This window comes from Panulirus ornatus, chromosome 19 (genome assembly GCF_036320965.1).
Source record: "Panulirus ornatus isolate Po-2019 chromosome 19, ASM3632096v1, whole genome shotgun sequence".
Taxonomy (NCBI): Eukaryota; Metazoa; Arthropoda; class Malacostraca; order Decapoda; family Palinuridae; genus Panulirus; species Panulirus ornatus.
The window spans coordinates 56,944,715-56,965,719 of record NC_092242.1 but is presented as its reverse complement, the minus strand read 5'-3'; the positions used below and the strand labels follow the sequence as shown (position 1 = coordinate 56,965,719).

Sequence of the window (21,005 nt, the reverse complement as noted above, 5' to 3'; positions counted from 1 at the left end):
AGGGGGCGAAAATTTTGGGAGCCTTGAAAAATGTGTGGAAGTCGAGAACATTATCTCGGAAAGCAAAAATGGGTATGTTTGAAGGAATAGTGGTTCCAACAATGTTGTATGGTTGCGAGGCGTGGGCTATGGATAGAGTTGTGCGCAGGAGGATGGATGTGCTGGAAATGAGATGTTTGAGGACAATGTGTGGTGTGAGGTGGTTTGATCGAGTAAGTAACGTAAGGGTAAGAGAGATGTGTGGGAATAAAAAGAGCGTGGTTGAGAGAGCAGAAGAGGGTGTTTTGAAATGGTTTGGGCACATGGAGAGAATGAGTGAGGAAAGATTGACCAAGAGGATATATGTGTCGGAGGTGGAGGGAACGAGGAGAAGAGGGAGACCAAATTGGAGGTGGAAAGATGGAGTGAAAAAGATTTTGTGTGATCGGGGCCTGAACATGCAGGAGGGTGAAAGGAGGGCAAGGAATAGAGTGAATTGGAGCGATGTGGTATACATGGTTTGACGTGCTGTCAGTGGATTGAATCAAGGCATGTGAAGCGTCTGGGGTAAACCATGGAAAGCTGTGTAGGTATGTATATTTGCGTGTGTGGACGTGTGTATGTACATGTGTATGGGGGGGGGGGGTTGGGCCATTTCTTTCGTCTGTTTCCTTGCGCTACCTCGCAAACGCGGGAGACAGCGACAAAGTATAAAAAAAAAAAAAAAAAAAAAAAATAATAATTACTATTATATTTTTTGGAGGGGAGGATGGCACGACTGCAGAAGAAATTGGCAAGGACCCTACTGGAAATAAGTTTGTAAAAAAAACTTTGTTAGGTTACCCTAGTTGAAACTACTATGTACCTTATTGTGGTGTATTGCACATGTGTATACCTATCTTGATGTACTACGGTCCCTAAATAAAGTCAATCAATCTATACCTATTCATGGCGAATATCTTAATGCATTTACATGACTTACACAAAGTATTGTCATATGGGGCACGGAAATATAGATGCAATTGGGGGAGCCGTGGTCTCCTAGCCTTCACACTGAAAACAAAATGTTTGGTAGTATAACATAATGGTCCTAGAGGGGATTTACTGATGCAACTGTTGCGCCCTATATATACAGCAGATTGGAAGAGGATGGATGTGCTGTAAATAAAGTTCCTGAGAACAATACGTGGTGTGCACTGCCGCTCACTGACATTTCGAGTTAAGGGAGGGTCAGACAAGAATGTGTGCTTTAGCGCAAACACAAATGTTGTAGATTTATCAGAAAATCACTATATATTTTTTGTTTAATTCTATTGATTATGGCCTTCAGTATATCATTTATTCAATTATTCGTAAAATATAAGGTCGATCATGTTGATTATACTCGCGTTACCCGCATTTCAACCTATATATATATATATATATATATATATATATATATATATATATATATATATATATTTTTTTTTTTTTTAATTTTCCAAAAGAAGGAACAGAGAAGAGGGCCAGGTGAGGATATTCCCTCAAAGGCCCAGTCCTCTGTTCTTAACGCTACCTCGCTATCGCGGGAAATGGCGAATAGTATGAAAAAAAAAAAAAAAAAAAAAAAATATATATATATATATATATATATATATATATATATATATATATATATATATATATATATATATACCATTTCATGTGTATGTGGACACACACAGCGGAGAATGAACACTTAGGCTGGGTGTAGGCCGACTGCCGTTCACAGGACTCAAGATTATGCCCAAGGAAAACAGAAACTGTAACCAAAATCACGACAGAAAAAAAAGTGGTTGTCTTGTAACAGTGGAAGAACCATCACACAACAAAACATATATCAAGCCCGACTGTCCCCTAACAACTGCCTCAGTGGCGGTAGATTTGCCGAAACTTCTACAGCAGTAAAAAAAAAAAAAAAAAAAAAAAAAAAAGCCTCAGGAAAAAGTAACATAAATATGAGCAAATCTGAATATTTCCTCTTAAAAAACTACTTCATTACGAAGTACCGACCCATATCCTTCCTAAAAGTCCCAAGGAAACTTTTTGAAAGAATTATGAAGCTGAGGTTTAAGAGAACAGCCTGCAAACAATAAGCTTTACGATTTCCAAAAGCGAAAAATCACCACCTCTATTTGTGACTGCAGCAGGAACGAAAATCGCTAACTCCAAAGGCCAAGGACTAAGTTATAGGATATAGTTAGAAATAGAAACATAAGCATAGCCTTTGACAAAGTCAGGACAAACAGCCTGTAATACATATGACTAAAATTGGGCATGCAAGAGATCACCGAAGTATAACTGTGGAACTTTCTGAACCAACACACCGCAGAAATAATCATCACCTCTGCAGCTTCACCTCAAGTCCCAATAGGTGGGATACCCCATGGCAGCGTCATCATCAACACTTTTCATAACTTACAGAGCAGACATTACCTCACCAGGTGATCCCATGAGCAGACATGTGGCCGACGAAGCCACTCAAACAGAAATCTCGAACAAATTCACAAAACATATTTGTTTAGTACAGAAGGCTGGAGTGGGGTGTGGGGTAGTAAGAGGGATTTCAATGAAGTGGGTCAGGAGTGCTTAATGCGTAGGAGTTGAATTGGTTGTGATGCAAGTGAATTTTCTTTAATGTGCACTTAAGTTGGTGGTTGTGGGTCTTGTGATTCCCTATGTTAAAGGAGTGCCAGTCTTCAGTGAGAAGTTTAGTTATGGTCTTGTTTTCAGTTTGGCTTTGTTCTCCGATTTTTATTTTTTGTAAGTGGTTGCATCTCGGTTGCTTTCTTTCGTTTATGAAATGTGTAACTCGTGGAAGAAATTTGGATTTTATTTCTTTCTGTGCCACTGTATTATGTGCTTTTTGCTGGCTTGGTTAGAGATGTTGATGAAGTGTGAGACTGCATGATCTAGGCATGAGAAATCTATTCTGAATTTTTTGGAGCTTTGTTTTCAAGTAGAGTGTGAGGGCTGGCCAGTCTACTTTCCGGTAATTTGTGTAAGTTTCTTTGGTAGTGTTGACTGAGTGAGCTAGATGGAGTGTTATCAAGATGGGACTGGTCAGAGGATTGTTCTGTAGAAAGTACTCTGTATGGCCCTTGTGTGTAGTGCTGGTGGGTAGACTGTGATATCTGGCGAGGCCATCTGTTAAAGGTAGTAAGTTTCTAGGGAGTCTGGTTGTTTAGGTTGAGGATACTGAGAGGCTGCAGTTGGTTTATAAGTTCATCTCTAGGTTCAAGTGTGTGTGTGAGTGTGTGCGTGTTGAGCTAAGTGGAATGCAATGGAATGGAATTGAAATCTCTAAAGAATAGCTGCTAAGCATGATGGTTAGCTTCTGCAGCTGGGGGTCAGGAGGTAGGGCATTGAGATACTGACTCTGTTGTACTTGGTACTGCTACGGTTTATTTCTATGGGCTGCATTCCTGGGTGTTGCCGTTGTCAGTGAGCTGTTTTGTAGCATCATTATTATTGGAGAAAGGCGTGGTTTGGTGGATGAGTGTCGAGTCCTCCTCCTTGGCATTGTACTCTTATTTCTAAAAACTGTGTAGCCATAGAAAAGTGGGAAGGGAACTCTGGGTATCTGGTTTGTTTATGAAGAGTGCGAGTTTGTGTTCTGTGATAGTGTTTGTTGGAAGTTTGTTCTGGAGGTGAAGGGGTTTGTGATAGGATTTTGGGAGTTGCTGTTTGATTGGTTGCTAAATTTCTAATGTTCTGAGTAGTCTCTATAGATGACAGTGATTTGCAATGGAGGTGATACCACTAAGTGCAGTTGAAGCATCTGATAAAATAGTGGTTTTTGTTGAAAGGCACTTTTTGTTGATAGCCACTGAGGACTGTGGACAGAGGTTTTCTGGTGGTCCTAGGTTTGGGTTAATTTCACCAGCTGCTATTAGTAGTTGGGAGATGATCAGGCCATCATTTCACAAAAGTGAGAAAATTAGTTTAAGTTCATAATATGTGTGAGTGTGTAACAATGCTACTGTACTACTCCTGCCCCTAGAGTTCCTTCTGCATTTTTGGGTTCCTATGGCACTCTGGAAGTTGGTCACTAAGATCCAGGCAGTATCATAGGTCATGAAGTGTAGTCATTACCTGGTTGTACTGTGCAGGAAAGAAGTTCTACAATAATCAGACCCTATCTCTTGAAGATTTTCTATCATGCTTCTTCAATTTCCATATGTTGTCTGCATTATTTGTGTTCATTCTGTCCAACAAACACTTTTATGATAAAAAGGTAATTCCATGCATCTTTTTCAGCATCTCTTGTTTAATGGTATGTTGTCCTCAGGTTATTCTATCTTTATCAACTAAAGTGGAGTCCAAAGCCTTCTGTCTCACTATTTCTCCTGATATCAGCTCTCTTCAGCTATCACTCTCTGTACTCTGTAATGTTGCTGCTCTCTCTCTAATCAGTAGGTATTATTTTGATAATTGCCCTCATAAGCTGTTTGCATGTGTCCCTTACCCCCAGAGTGTGGACAAATGGCATGTGTTCAGCTGCTGCTTCCCACAGTTTCGGTGTTGATTGGTTGTTATGATACCTCCTCCTTTCCTAGAACAATTAAGCTGTGGAGTTCTTTTCTATTTTTCCCCTTTTCATATAACCTTTCTTCCTTAAAGAGTCAGGTCTACAAACATTTCAGAACCCTGATTATTTTCAGTTTCTTTTCCTTTTACTTTCTTCTTTCACCCAAGTTGGAATTACTAGGGGCATGTTTTGTTTGTGCCACGTCAGTCAGTGTAAAAAAAAACACCAATACAAATTACTAAAACAAAAGTACCACTGACACAAGTTACAACAATCTAGTAGCACTAACACATATAACACTGGATGCTACCTCTCTCATGCAGAAAATAGCAAATAAGTATAGAAAACTCATCTTTAGCTTCCTTCCCCAAAAGCCTTTCTGTGGCTTTCCCACAGTACTCAAAAAGACAAACATGAGAATCGAAGGTGAAGAAGTGTGGTGATATAGTGTGTATGTCTTTGTGGGATGAGCCCTGGACAGTTGAGGAGTAAGTGTTTCGTGTCTTTGATGTGGAAGTTGCACCTTGGGCATGATGGGTCTTTTTGCCTCACTAACATCTGGACTAACGGTATTCTGTTCACAAACATACAATCTTTCCTTGTCATGTGTAACACTTGACAACACTTAACTCATGCATCTCATTCTTTGTGACTCTAGATTTTCCTGCAGTGAGCAATATGTGCTAGCCCTGCCTTTTGGCAAGATGGTAGGAGCAATGGATAGAAGTAGTAGGTACGAACTTTTAGGCAGGAGTATTACATAGAAACATTAGGAAGATTGAGATAGTCATCAGGAACATTAGATAGGAGCCTCTGCAAACATTGCACTAGACTTGCCCTCTGCTGGTGGCCTGTTAAGGGTGAGGCAAGATCTTTAGTTATGGAGACCCTGTTGCCATAGCCACTCCACTGAGGGAGTTCCAATTGGAACAAGTGTCAGAGATATAGACAGATGGATCTTGTCATATGTTACATTCACTCAGTTTGAATTCAATCAATCAGATTTTAGACCAAATTTGGAGTCCGTCTGGGTTACCATGTAAGCTGATGTAATCCTACTTACTTTCCACTTCCCTCATGACTTTTGTTGCATCATCTGCAAACATATTCAGGCAAGTCATTAAAATAGATCAAGCAAAGTATTGGCCCCAGGACTGAACCCTGTGGGACTCTGCTGATCACCCCAACCCATTTGGAAAAGGCTCCTTTAAGGTGATCTCCCAATCATAGGAGTTTCCCCATCACCCCTACCTCGTGATCTAGCCTCTTAATCAGCCTCCTATATGGCAAAATGCCTTCTAGCAATCCCGATATAGATTGTCCACCTAGCCTTCCCTTTTGTCCAGAACTAAGCTCACTTTTTCGTAGAACTCTATGTAGTTACACATGACCTTTTTTCCCTAAAACCAAGCTATCTCTAACTTATGACATTTCTCCTACATGGGAAGTCATCCAATTGCTTTCTAATATCTTTTCCTGAATCTTATACATCAAAATCATTAGTGAGACTGGTCTGTACCTCAACACATTTCCAGTCTCCCTTCTTATATACATGTATGACATTTGCCCTTTCCATTCTCCACTTAGCCTCTCTCCAGTGACATCTCGAACAGTAATGCAAGTGGTTCATTCAACATATCTGCACACACCTTCAACACATATGGTGATACTTCATCAGGACCATGAGCCTTGTTTGTGTCAAGTCCTTTAAGTATTCTGTTAACATCTTTTCTAGACAGCTACATGATTTCCAAAACCTCCTACCCATGCTATTTCTTTGGTGTTGGGTCTATAATGCCTTCCATTTAAAAGAAATATATTTTTGAACTTGTTATTCAGTTCTTCAGGCATTCTAACATCATCCTCTAAAATTTTCACAATGGAAGACATTATAAAACCTTTGATCACAAAGCCCTGGTTCCTGGCTACCAAATTCCATTTTCCAATCTACATTACTGGTATGATTGAGCAAATTGTAGTTATGTGTGGTAATAAAGAGTGTGGGTGATGAAGCACAGGAGGGTGTGTTGAAACTGGTTTGGCCATATGGAGATAATGAGTGAGGAAAGATTGACAAAGAGGATATATGTGTCAGAAGTGGTGGGAACAAATCAAAATTGGAGGTGGAAGGATGGAGTGAAAAAGATTTTGAGTGATCACGACCTGAACATGCAGGAGGGTGAAAGGCATGCATGGAACAGAATGAAGTGGAACTATGTGGTATACTGGGTTCGACATGCCAAGGTATGTAAAATGTTTGGGGTAAACCATGGAAAGGTCTGTGGGGCCTGGATGGGGAGCTATGGTTTTGGTGCATTACACATGATAGCTAGAGAATGGATGTGAGCAGATATGGTATTTCTTTGTATGCTTCCTGATGCTACCTCACTGATGCAAGGGGTGGTAATGCTACTTCTTATGGGATGGTGTGGTGCCACGAATGGATGAAGGTGACTTAAGTGTAAATACATACATGTGTACACATGTAAATATGTGTATGTATATGTATGTATGTGTATATATATATATATATATATATATATATATATATATATATATATATATATATATATATATGTACAGAATGGAAAAAGGTGAGAACAATGGAAGTAAGGGGAGTGGGGGAGGAATGGGATGTATTTAGGGAATCAGTGATGGATTGCGCAAAAGATGCTTGTGGCATGAGAAGAGTGGGAGGTGGGCTGTTTAGAAAGGGTAGTGAGTGGTGGGATGAAGAAGTAAGAGTATTAGTGAAAGAGAAGAGAGAGGCATTTGGACGATTTTTGCAGGGAAAAAATGCAATTGAGTGGGAGAAGTATAAAAGAAAGAGACAGGAGGTCAAGAGAAAGGTGCAAGAGGTGAAAAAAAGGGCAAATGAGAGTTGGGGTGAGAGACTATCAGTAAATTTTAGGGAGAATAAAAAGATGTTCTGGAAGGAGGTAAATAGGGTGCGTAAGACAAGGGAGCAAATGGGAACTTCAGTGAAGGGCGTAAATGGGGAGGTGATAACAAGTAGTGGTGATGTGAGAAGATGGAATGAGTATTTTGAAGGTTTGTTGAATGTGTCTGATGACAGAGTGGCAGATATAGGGTGTTTGGGTCGAGGTGGTGTGCAAAGTGAGAGGGTTAGGGAAAATGATTTGGTAAACAGAGAAGAGGTAGTAAAAGCTTTGCGGAAGATGAAAGCCGGCAAGGCAGCAGGTTTGGATGGTATTGCAGTGGAATTTATTAAAAAAGGGGGTGACTGTATTGTTGACTGGTTGGTAAGGTTATTTAATGTATGTATGACTCATGGTGAGGTGCCTGAGGATTGGCGGAATGCGTGCATAGTGCCATTGTACAAAGGCAAAGGGGATAAGAGTGAGTGCTCAAATTACAGAGGTATAAGTTTGTTGGGTATTCCTGGTAAATTATATGGGAGGGTATTGATTGAGAGGGTGAAGGCATGTACAGAGCATCAGATTGGGGAAGAGCAGTGTGGTTTCAGAAGTGGTAGAGGATGTGTGGATCAGGTGTTTGCTTTGAAGAATGTATGTGAGAAATACTTAGAAAAGCAAATGGATTTGTATGTAGCATTTATGGATCTGGAGAAGGCATATGATAGAGTTGATAGAGATGCTCTGTGGAAGGTATTAAGAATATATGGTGTGGGAGGCAAGTTGTTAGAAGCCGTGAAAAGTTTTTATCGAGGATGTAAGGCATGTGTACGTGTAGGAAGAGAGGAAAGTGATTGGTTCTCAGTGAATGTAGGTTTGCGGCAGGGGTGTGTGATGTCTCCATGGTTGTTTAATTTGTTTATGGATGGGGTTGTTAGGGAGGTAAATGCAAGAGTCTTGGAAAGAGGGGCAAGTATGAAGTCTGTTGGGGATGAGAGAGCTTGGGAAGTGAGTCAGTTGTTGTTCGCTGATGATACAGCGCTGGTGGCGGATTCATGTGAGAAACTGCAGAAGCTGGTGACGGAGTTTGGTAAAGTGTGTGGAAGAAGAAAGTTAAGAGTAAATGTGAATAAGAGCAAGGTTATTAGGTACAGTAGGGTTGAGGGTCAAGTCAATTGGGAGGTGAGTTTGAATGGTGAAAAACTGGAGGAAGTGAAGTGTTTTAGATATCTGGGAGTGGATCTGTCAGCGGATGGAACCATAGAAGCGGAAGTGGATCATAGGGTGGGGGAGGGGGCGAAAATTTTGGGAGCCTTGAAAAATGTGTGGAAGTCGAGAACATTATCCCGGAAAGCAAAAATGGGTATGTTTGAAGGAATAGTAGTTCCAACAATGTTGTATGGTTGCGAGGCGTGGGCTATGGATAGAGTTGTGCGCAGGAGGATGGATGTGCTGGAAATGAGATGTTTGAGGACAATGTGTGGTGTGAGGTGGTTTGATCGAGTAAGTAACGTAAGGGTAAGAGAGATGTGTGGAAATAAAAAGAGCGTGGTTGAGAGAGCAGAAGAGGGTGTTTTAAAATGGTTTGGGCACATGGAGAGAATGAGTGAGGAAAGATTGACCAAGAGGATATATGTGTCGGAGGTGGAGGGAACGAGGAGAAGAGGGAGACCAAATTGGAGGTGGAAAGATGGAGTGAAAAAGATTTTGTGTGATCGGGGCCTGAACATGCAGGAGGGTGAAAGGAGGGCAAGGAATAGAGTGAATTGGAGCGATGTGGTATACAGGGGTTGACGTGCTGTCAGTGGATTGAATCAAGGCATGTGAAGCGTCCGGGGTAAACCATGGAAAGCTGTGTAGGTATGTATATTTGTGTGTGTGGACGTGTGTATGTACATGTGTATGGGGGGGTTGGGCCATTTCTTTCGTCTGTTTCCTTGCGCTACCTCGCAAACGCGGGAGACAGCGACAAAGTATAAAAAAAAAAAAAAAAAAAATGTACGTGTATGTGAGTGAATGGGTCTTCCTTCATGTGTTTCCTGGCACTATCTCGCTGTTGTGGGAAACGGCCGTCAAGTATAATAATAATAATGTTGATATTATTTTTCACTATACAAGACTAGTGAGAGGTTTATAGAAAAGATCTAAAAAGCTTACAAACCCATGGAATATTTCACACAATGATGTTAGGTAGACCTTGATGATTTAGTAAGTTATGTACAATACTAAATATTAAATGTGGTTAAATAGAGATTTGTATTTTCATGGTATATTGATAAAAGTCATATTTCAACAAATATCAAACATTTCAAGTCAAAGAGCAAGAGTTCTAGTGGATGAATCAAATCAATGTACACAATGAATGTGACTAGGAATAAAGGAACATAAATCCTGAAACTTCCTCTGTTCAGGGTAGTAGCTGCACGGGTACCAATAAATAATGTTAAAATTAAGCAATACTCACACTCTAAAAAAGTCTATATATTAAAAATATCACCATATCAACACATCTACTGGCATTCATCAACCTCATCTTATTCATAAGTATTCAATGTAACAGAGAAAAGGTGAATAATCTAAATCTCCAATACATTCCATATGCTTCATATGAAATGTTTATGATATTATATGTGTTTACATTAACAATATCATTATTGATCAATGCTTGTTAAAAGATTAAAATAAAAGAATAAACATTTGGGAAGAAGCCGAATGCTCTAATCCTCATCTAGACAGCGATTAACGTGTTCTTCCAGAGGCCGATACTGAGTGAAGGATTTATTGCACTTTGGGCAATAAAAGAGATTCTCATCCAGCTCATCTTCCTTCTTTTCTTCTTCCTAAGTGGAAAAGGTAAAATTACATGAAAACAATATCTTGGTCTTTCAAGGAATTCAATTATTTCTATAAACTATACATCACGAGTAACATTTACAAGGTCTCAACTAAATATAAATTTTGCCCTTTCTACATTCAGGAAAAAATACAGAATTTCAGATTTTGAACAGACTTTATGGAAACTTTTTTCCTTATAAAAAAAATGCAGATCCTGCCTTAAATTACTTGATTCATTGTAACTATATACTGCAATTTAATCATTATGATACAGAATTATGCAGGAATTTCAAACATGTTCACCATTCCCACAAACAAAATTTCATCACTTAAAAGGTGGATGTAGTCTTTGGTGAAAGATGTTTGCCTACTATTACATATACCTAAAGGGAGGTTCATGGAGAACTAAATGCAAGAGTAATATATAAAGAATATAATCTGTACAAACTTTTAGAAAGGGTAACTTTGGTTTACGTAAGGCAAGGTTGTGAGATACGGTAACTTTTGGATGCATCAGATTGAAGGATATATGACCAAGCCTGTTAGATGACACAGATGGTAATGTGTGGGAAGGTTTAGGAATTAAGATGATAAGAGGTTTACAGATATTAATTCCAAGTTATCTGGACAGGACTATTACCTATGATATTTAATATAGACAGTTTTGAAGTACATGAAATGCATGTATATATATCATGTAATGATGCAGCAGAGGTGGAATTAACCCTCTACAGACAACTAGAGACCAGCTGAGGATGTAGAACTAGTCAGCTCTACCTGCGACCCAGGCAGGACTCACTTTATGAAATAAAATGAAAATTTATGCTTCTTAGGCTCTAACCCACCACCTACAAGCTCCTAGAACATGATGAGTACTCAACAAGTTTGTGACGACAAATGCTACCACTACAATGCAGCCAGATGTTTTAATACGTTAACATTAATTTTCTGTCTGACACATAATATTGCTGATGTTCTGTAATAAAGTGCAAGTGCATAAAGGGAAGTATTTCTATGAGAATCTTGAAAAAATGGGATCTGAGCAAAATTTAAAGTAAATTTTGCCTGTTTCTGAACATCACTTAAGTTTTTCTATGAGAAGTTAAGTTTGTAAATTAATAATTCTGAAATTTATCTAGGTGTTTCTAAATGCATCCTGTTAACTTAGGGATAGCCCTGTAGTCGGAATTCTAATTATGCAGACACTGATTGGAAAATCTCAGTTCAGCATGGGGGAAGAGAAACATGGAGGCATATGAATTTAGAATGTGTTAAAAAAGCCTTACTGTAACAATATGTAACTTAGCACATTAGAGACAGAAGGGGAGATGCACTATTGATGCTGAATTTTATGTTCACACATAAATTTGGAAAATGGAGACATTATCAACAGTAACTCCTACCTAAATGATCACATCAGAGAATGTAGTTAGGGAAACAGCAGTGGAACTACAGAGGAACCAGAATTCTAAAAGAAAATAATCAAATGGAACTTTAAGGAGTTAGGCATTTTCTTTAAAAGCATAAACTGAGAAAATGGCATTCCACAGTCAAAAGTAAAAGGCAGTGATAAATGGAGTTCTGTAAAACCTAAAATGAGCTAGTCAGTAGATGGGTGACAATAGTAGGATAAGGATGGAGGGTCACACAATATTTATACCTCTCTTGGCTAAATATACTGGACTAATTCTAACCTTTTTATCAGATGCATTGGAGAGTTTCTCCCACAATGCCTCAGGAGAAAGTGCAGCAAGTCCTCCACCAGAGGCAACTCCCATTGGCTCCTCTGAACCAGCTCTAGAACCTCGGACTTGGCTGTAACATGAAGGGACAACTGGACTACTTATTCACATTAAGTGAGAATGGATTTGAGGTGAACATGTGCTTTCAGAAAACCAGATAAAACCTGTACACTGGAGAATATATGTATCATAGGGGTGGTAAATTTTTAAAGATGTAAATAAGCAAGTGATAGGCACAAGATTTGTATAAGTATAGACCTACAAAGGTTAACCATTCACCTTGAGAATGAAAATTGGAAAAACAATGATGAAAAGAAAAAGTAAGAGCATTTTCATTACAGATGTAACGATTCACTGAAGTAAAGCATTAATCAACATTCTGATTATTGACTAACAGAATTCCACGGTACATGATTTTAATCCCAACTAAAGATATACAAGATGGTGAATCATATTATTAACTTGGATTTTGATACAAGATGTGTCACTTCTTTAATCTTCAAACTAAATAACAGATACAGTGATAAAAATTTGCCCTACAGTGATCCTTAAATCTTCTTTAAACCTAACTGCCTCTCCCACTTTCATGAGGTAGTTTCAGTAACCAACGAAAAATAAAGATTTTGAAATTTCAAAATCCTTTTCTTTCTGAGACATTATGCTGCAAGTATGCGAGATTCTCTTGGAATGTTGGGGTTTGGACCTTCTAACCCTCTGTTCATCAGGTGATGAACTTAAGCTTTTTTTTTCATGTGGCCATCTTCTCAACAAGACAGCAGCCACTTTCTTGTTCCAGGACCATCCTCAGCCAGAGACTGTCACTTACATAAAGTCATATAGCCACTGGCTATCATCCATATAAAATTCAATTATGCACAAGTCATGGGCATCAGCACAAATTCTAAACCCTATCCTTCTCTCCTATGATTTGTACCATGAGCATGAGAGCATGGAGAAAAACTCAAATAAGAAGAATAAACCCATAAGTAGAATAGGTATTTCACTGGTGACCTGGAGGTACAACAGAATTAGTCTTTCCTGAAGAAGGAATTCTCAAAGGCTATGGTACTGTCTGAGGAAAGTGTAAGAATGAATAACAAAGACCCCTTAGGTTTCTTTTCTTAAACAAAAAGTTTCTGAAGAAGACTAAGGTAAAGGCCACCTTCCTCACATCATGTACCTTAGCATAATAGCCAGGTTGAGCTAAGGTATGACCTGATGAAAAAGTATGACAAGTGCCAAAGAAACCTCCCCCACTTATTTCTTTTAAACAAATGACTTCTTAGGTAGGCTATGTTAGTGGCCACCTTCCTCACACAATGTGCTCTGCCATAATGCCCAAATCAAGTCAATAAAAAGAGTTCTTAATCCACTCAGAGAAACTCTTTGCTAGAAGGGATTCAAGGATCTAGTAAGCACAATGTTCCCATCAACAAATATGACTAAGTCCAAGCTCTTTCAAGAGTCGACAAAAGGGTGATTTCTATTTTTTTTTTCACTCTAAGCCAGACTTTGTTGTTAAAGAGAAGAAGAACATCTCAAGTCTTGATGTTACATGCAAATCACAAACTCTTCTAGATTCCAAGGTTATAAGGTAAGATTTCCTATAAGAAGACATCTAGGAACTAAATTATCAAAAATATTTGATGTTATCTCTTCACCTCAACACTAATTCCTCAGCTAACACAGACATGCTTTAAAATTCGAAATCACACTCCTTAACCATCCAGCAAGAAACAACAAAATTACATTTAAAACCTTCTGATAGTTTAGGTGAGTCACTCCACATATTTAGTTCACTTCTTCAAAACACAGGAAGAGCTATACTAATACCCTCAGTGTCAATGTCGTGCATGCACATGTGTACGAGTCCACACCTTGGTTATGTCTTACATCTGAGTTCAGTTCTAGCCCACTATTTGAAGTAGCCAGATAACTTCATATGCAGATGTATACTGATGAGCACTTCAGCATCCAATCAAATAGATTAACCTGACCTACATTTTAAGAATCAGATTACCTATGCATATGATTTGGTAGTCTGTCACCAGCTAATATACTACATTACCATCAAGCATGTTGTCCATAATGTCCCATAATATCCTGCAGTTATGATCTATATTTGAGTAATCAGATAACTCTAGATATCCTTTATCTCTCATACTTAATCAATTTTTAGATAAAGAAATCTACTGAGTCAAATGCAAATATCTACTACACTTCTCTCTGGTTCAAGAGAATGGATGACCTGCAAGATTACCTGGATCTAACGATGCACACAGATCACAGTGCTACAGTAGGTGTGGGAACTAAACATGAAACCTTCCACTCATAAATACCTTTAATATATCAAACCCTCAGCATTGGAACACTACCTACCAACCTTAAGCATACCAAGTTGATTTTCAAATTCAATCATGATTGTTACAAAAAAAAAGTCATTTATCAGTACCCTTACAAAAACACAGTATCACTTTCTTGCATTACAGTGAATCAGTACACATTAAGGATAAAGTAATAAAAATGCTCCATAACTTAAAAGATTCAACATAACTGTTGTTAGAGCAATGTTCTCAAGAAATTGTACTCTTTACAGTCTACAACATATCCTTGATTAAGATTCTGAAACAAACCCTTGATTGAGATGTCTACGTTGGTATGCTTCCAGTTCATCCACAAGCTGAGTGTTTCGAGTCTGGAGATGACGCAATTCATCTCGCAGTTTCTCCCTGTCTGTGGCCAGGGCTTCTCTTGCTTCACGTTCTGCTCTGAAGTCTCCCTGATAGACTTCCACCTAAAAAAAAGTACCAGAATAAAATACTTAAGATGCCCTTGCACAAGAAATCTCTTAATAACATACAGCACTAAAAACACTAAAGTGCACAAAAGATATCAAATGTGTCACTTCCTTTAATCAATGTCATTTTAATAACAATGATCACTAAAATTTACTAAATTGCATTCAAGACATCTGATGTGCCACACTTCCTGTTATCAGTGTCAGGTGCTGATGTAAATTTCAAAATATTAAAATTATAACACATCTACACAGTCATTTCTACTTGCTCTTAATGAATGAATTCTTCATTCTTTCCTAACATTTCATTTCAGGCTTCTCTGTAAACATACATTCACCTGAACTTGAATATAATTTGGTAAGCTTTAAGAAGGCTTCAGTTGTCTTCAGTATGTTATTATCTAATTCATAAACTAATCTATTAATTCAGATACTCAAAATAGAACAGAAAATGCTTAAAACCAACCTTCCATCCCCCATCCAGCAAGGGTAGATAATACTGCCTGACCTTTTTTTTTTTTTTTTTTTTTTTTTTTTTTTTTATACTTTGTCGCTGTCTCCCGCGTTTGCGAGGTAGTGCAAGGAAACAGACGAAAGAAATGGCCCAACCCCACCCCCATACACATGTACATACACACGTCCACACACGCAAATATACATACCTACACAGCTTTCCATGGTTTACCCCAGACGCTTCACATGCCTTGATTCAATCAACTGACAGCACGTCAACCCCTGTATACCACATCGCTCCAATTCACTCTATTCCTTGCCCTCCTTTCACCCTCCTGCATGTTCAGGCCCCGATCACACAAAATCTTTTTCACTCCATCTTTCCACCTCCAATTTGGTCTCCCTCTTCTCCTCGTTCCCTCCACCTCCGACACATATATCCTCTTGGTCAATCTTTCCTCACTCATTCTCTCCATGTGCCCAAACCATTTCAAAACACCCTCTTCTGCTCTCTCAACCACGCTCTTTTTATTTCCACACATCTCTCTTACCCTTACGTTACTTACTCGATCAAACCACCTCACACCACACATTTTCCTCAAACATCTCATTTCCAGCACGTCCATCCTCCTGCGCACAACTCTATCCATAGCCCACGCCTCGCAACCATACAACATTGTTGGAACCACTATTCCTTCAAACATACCCATTTTTGCTTTCCGAGATAATGTTCTCGACTTCCACACATTTTTCAAGGCTCCCAAAATTTTCGCCCCCTCCCCCACCCTATGATCCACTTCCACTTCCATGGTTCCATCCGCTGACAGATCCACTCCCAGATATCTAAAACACTTCACTTCCTCCAGTTTTTCTCCATTCAAACTCACCTCCCAATTGACTTGACCCTCAACCCTACTGTACCTAATAACCTTGCTCTTATTCACATTTACTCTTAACTTTCTTCTTCCACACACTTTACCAAACTCAGCCACCAGCTTCTGCAGTTTCTCACATGAATCAGCCACCAGCGCTGTATCATCAGCGAACAACAACTGACTCACTTCCCAAGCTCTCTCATCCCCAACAGACGTCATACTTGCCCCTCTTTCCAGGACTCTTGCATTTACCTCCCTAACAACCCCATCCATAAACAAATTAAACAACCATGGAGACATCACACACCCTGCCGCAAACCTACATTCACTGAGAACCAATCACTTTCCTCTCTTCCTACACGTACACATGCCTTACATCCTCGATAAAAACTTTTCATTGCTTCTAACAACTTGCCTCCCACACCATATATTCTTAATACCTTCCACAGAGCATCTCTATCAACTCTATCATATGCCTTCTCCAGATCCATAAATGCTACATACAAATCCATTTGCTTTTCTAAGTATTTCTCACATACATTCTTCAAAGCAAACACCTGATCCACACATCCTCTACCACTTCTGAAACCGCACTGCTCTTCCCCAATCTGATGCTCTGTACATGCCTTCACCCTCTCAATCAATACCCTCCCATATAATTTACCAGGAATACTCAACAAACTTATACCTCTGTAATTTGAGCACTCACTCTTATCCCCTTTGCCTTTGTACAATGGCACTATGCACGCATTCCGCCAATCCTCAGGCACCTCACCATGAGTCATACATACATTAAATAACCTTACCAACCAGTCAACAATACAGTCACCCCCTTTTTTAATAAATTCCACTGCAATACCATCCAAACCTGCTGCCTTGCCGGCTTTCATCTTCCGCAAAGCTTTTACTACCTCTTCTCTGTTTACCAAATCATTTTCCCTAACCCTCTCACTTTGCACACCACCTCGACCAAAACACCCTATATCTGCCACTCTGTCATCAGACACATTCAACAAACCTTCAAAATACTCATTCCATCTCCTTCTCACATCACCACTACTTGTTATCACCTCCCCATTTACGCCCTTCACTGAAGTTCCCATTTGCTCCCTTGTCTTACGCACCCTATTTACCTCCTTCCAGAACATCTTTTTATTCTCCCTAAAATTTACTGATAGTCTCTCACTCCAACTCTCATTTGCCCTTTTTTTCACCTCTTGCACCTTTCTCTTGACCTCCTGTCTCTTTCTTTTATACTTCTCCCACTCAATTGCCTGACCTATATAACTTAAAAAGTTTTTGAAAAGCTCACTCCTGATTTCTCTTGCCCTCATTTACTACTCCTTCACATGTTCCCTTCTGCCATCCTTTACTGATCCTCCTCCTACTCTTTCCTGCTGGCCTTTACTGCTCCTCTTCCTACTTTCTCCTGCCTTCCTTTATTGCTCTTTCTCCTGCCTTCTTTAATTACTCCTCCTCCTGCTCTATCCTGCCTTCCTTTACCAATACTCTTCCTGCACATTTCTGTCTTCCTTTCATTATGTCTCTTCTATACAACTGCAGTGGTAACTCATAACTCATTTTTTTATGCATTATCTCTTACACTGTACAGGTAGTTGGCAATAATATTATGGCCAACTAATATGCAGAATCTTTGGGGAAATACTTTATTTTTCTTCAATACTGGATGCTGTATCACCAATAAGAGTAAAATGTTTACTGAAGATTTTATATGTACTCTCCTCTTATGAACTGAGAGAGTGTTACACACTGTAGGTAGTAACTGGTAGGAAGCCAATGACCAAGAAGGTATATTACCAGTACTACACACCCAGGTATCAGGAGGGTTAGTGATGGCTGTGTAGAGTGCCAGCACTTCAGTGGTTGTCAAGTTACATTCCTCTGACCCAGGTAGCTGTTTTTCCTTTCTGCCTAACCCACACATGCACTACTGGCATTCTGCTCACAAACATACAATTTTTCCTTGTCATGCATAACACTTGACAGTACTTAACTCACTCAGCTCATTCTTCGTAACTAGATTTTCCTCTGGTGAGCCCTGCCTTTTGGCAAAATGGTTGGAGCAAAAGACAGAAATAGAAAAGAATATTTAGGCAGGAGCATTAGTTGGAAACATTAGGTAGAAGTAATAGGTAGGAACATTAGGCAGGAGCATTAGTTGGAAACATTAGGGGTAGAAGTAATAGGTAGGAACATTAGGCAGGAGCATTAGTTGGAAACATTAGGGGTAGAAGTAATAGGTAGGAACATTAGGCAGGAGCATTGGGTAGTAGTAGTCAATAGGGACATTAGGTTGGAGCCTCCATAACCATAGTGCTAGAATTGCCCTCTCCCAGTGACTTGTCAAGGGTGAAGTACTAAAGGGTAAGAAGCAGCCCTGGAGTTCACAAGTTATGAAGACCATTGCCATGATCACCCCCTTAAGGAAGTCTCTCGAGGGAACAGGAATCAGAGGTATAGACAGTGATTTTTTTTCATACATATTTGCCAATTCCCTCAATAGTGAGGTAGAATCAACAACAAAGACCTGAGCCTTGGAGAGAAAATCCTCACTTGGCTCCCTTCTCTGTTCCTTCTTTTAGAAAAAGTAAAAACTGGAGGGGAGGATTTCCAGCCCCCCACTCCCAAAACTTTTAGTCGCATTCTACAAAACACAGGAATACGTGGGAAGTATTCTTTCTCCCCTATCCCCAAGGATAAGACAGAGTGATACATACTGAAAAATACTGACAATGAAAATTCACATATTATTAAAGAATATATTTAGGTATAAATTTACCTGAGCCCTGAGTATTGCAATAGTCTCACTTTCACTTGTGCGTTCTGCCAGTGTAGCCTTTGCCTGACCAAGTTCTTTCTTAATCCTGGAAAGTTCATCATTCTTGGCTGCCAAAAGTTCCTCATATGACATAAGTTTTGCTGTTGCTTCATCGTGTTTCTCACTCATTGACTTTATCTGACAAATACAAAATAAAAAATTAATAGGTATAAACATCTCTTAATATTTCACAAGCAACTTAAAGCTCTCAATATTCATCAAACAATGGAAAACAAGAAATTTTACAGAAAAAATGAGACAAGTCACAAACCTTGACCTGATAATACTGGTCATTATGTGTCTCTCTCTCACTGCGATCCTTTTGTTCCTGCAACTCTTTCTTGAGGCGATTTATTTCAGTGTGAGCCCTGGTAAGTGCTGTTCTTTCATCATTATTCTTCTGCCTCTCTGCTGCCAGAGCTGTTTCCAAGGTCTCCACCTTAATTCAAAGGATATAGGAATATACAGGTTACATTTTACATGAACTTCTAGTTAAGTAGCAATCCCTTTATGAAAACATACCCTAATGAAGCTGAATATGAGTGAAGGTAAATCTTCAATTTTCACAACAGATGAAATGTCACAACATAGGAATGATACAAAACTAGAGGCTGTGAAGCAGTTCAGATAATTAAGAGTAATAATCAGAAAAGATAGTACACAAGCAGAAAAGCTGCAACAGTGGGCAGTCTTACAAGAGGGAAAATTACAAGCGCAGTGAGAGCTCTGGTTATCAATGACATACAATGTCACTATGGCTGTTTAATCTGTTTATAGATGGGATGGTAAGGCATACAAATGCAAGGGATTTCTGAATGACTGGCAGGTCTACAGTATGCTGGGGGTGGGATGTGGTGGGATGGTGGTGGATGGGGCACGAGGTGGGGGCCTTAAGAGGTGAATCAGTTGCTGTTCGAAGACAACACAGTTCTGGTGGTAGACCCTGAGACAAATTCCAGAAGCTGGTTACAGATTTCGGGAAATCAAGTGAAAGGTGAAAGTTGAAAGTAAATGAGAGGAAAAGCAAGGTAATGAGGCTGCGCAGGTGATATGAGTCAGAATGGTATGTTTGTAGCAGAAGAACCTGGAGGATAGGGAGGGCTTTGAGTACCTGGGAGTGGTTAGGTGGTAGCAAAACGAATCGAATGCTGAGGTGAGTGCAGAAGAGAGGATTAAGGTTGTGAGAGCATCAAGGAGTGCATGGAAGGAGAGATCTATGACTTAAGGAAAAGATGGGTATATCTAAAGGTAGTCTTGACCTTTTTCTATTGATGAGAGTCTTGGTCATTAATTGCAAAAGAAAGAAAGAGGACAGACATGTTGACAATAAAATACTGTACCTGAGGACAAAATATGGCAACAGAAAGGTTTGATCATTTAAGGAATGAAAGTGTAAGAAAGAAATGTGGTAGCAAGCACAGTCCAATGGAAGCAAGAGAGCTGGCCAGGGTGTGTTAAAATGATTTAGACACATGGAGAGGACAAGCGAAAAAGACTGACTATGAGGATCTAGAGTCAGAAGTGGAGGATGGAAGGGAGAGGGAAAGACCAAGAAGGATGTGGAAGGATGTGAAAGAGGCTCGTGAGTATTGGGGAATGAACATTTAGTCGACTTTCGGGCTGGCAAGCAACAAAATGAACTGGATCAATATAATGCATAAGGCTGACATGCTCTCAGTGAGTTGAACCATGGTATACAAAGCAGTTAAGCTTAAGCTGTCTAACAGCCTGTGGGGCCTGGCAATGAATGGTAGACTTTTGCTTTATTACATTATACATGAAGGCTAGAGAGTGGATGTTTACAAATGATGCTGTTGCTCATTTGTTCCTAAAGCTATCCCACTATGATGGGACAAGGCACTGACTATATTAATCAATCAATTCATAATCACTAGGACCTTTTTCTGAAAGGGTCTTGGATGTTACTCCAAGGCTGTGCTGCGCTCATTAGCAGGGAGAAGATGGATTTCTTTGATATGAGAAGCTCTTTGATGACGCTGTACTCTGTTTTGTCAACTGACAATGATACAGCCTCACTAAAGTAACTTTTCACCTATAGT

General features: G+C 39.4%; 1 protein-coding gene across 1 annotated transcript in view; it reads right to left on the bottom strand.

The window, feature by feature from the left end:
• Positions 1–9,657: 9,657 nt before the first annotated feature.
• The window catches only part of LOC139755533 (optineurin-like), a 47,707-nt gene continuing 36,359 nt past the window's right edge, over positions 9,658–21,005 (bottom strand). The window contains exons 10-14 of the mRNA XM_071673939.1: positions 19,217–19,384; positions 18,907–19,083; positions 14,615–14,775; positions 11,934–12,054; positions 9,658–10,244 (exon numbers count right to left, since the gene is read on the bottom strand). Of these exons, the coding sequence (XP_071530040.1) occupies positions 10,122–10,244; positions 11,934–12,054; positions 14,615–14,775; positions 18,907–19,083; positions 19,217–19,384 (750 nt within the window). The 3' untranslated portion in view covers positions 9,658–10,121. The remainder of the gene's footprint in view (positions 10,245–11,933; positions 12,055–14,614; positions 14,776–18,906; positions 19,084–19,216; positions 19,385–21,005) is intronic.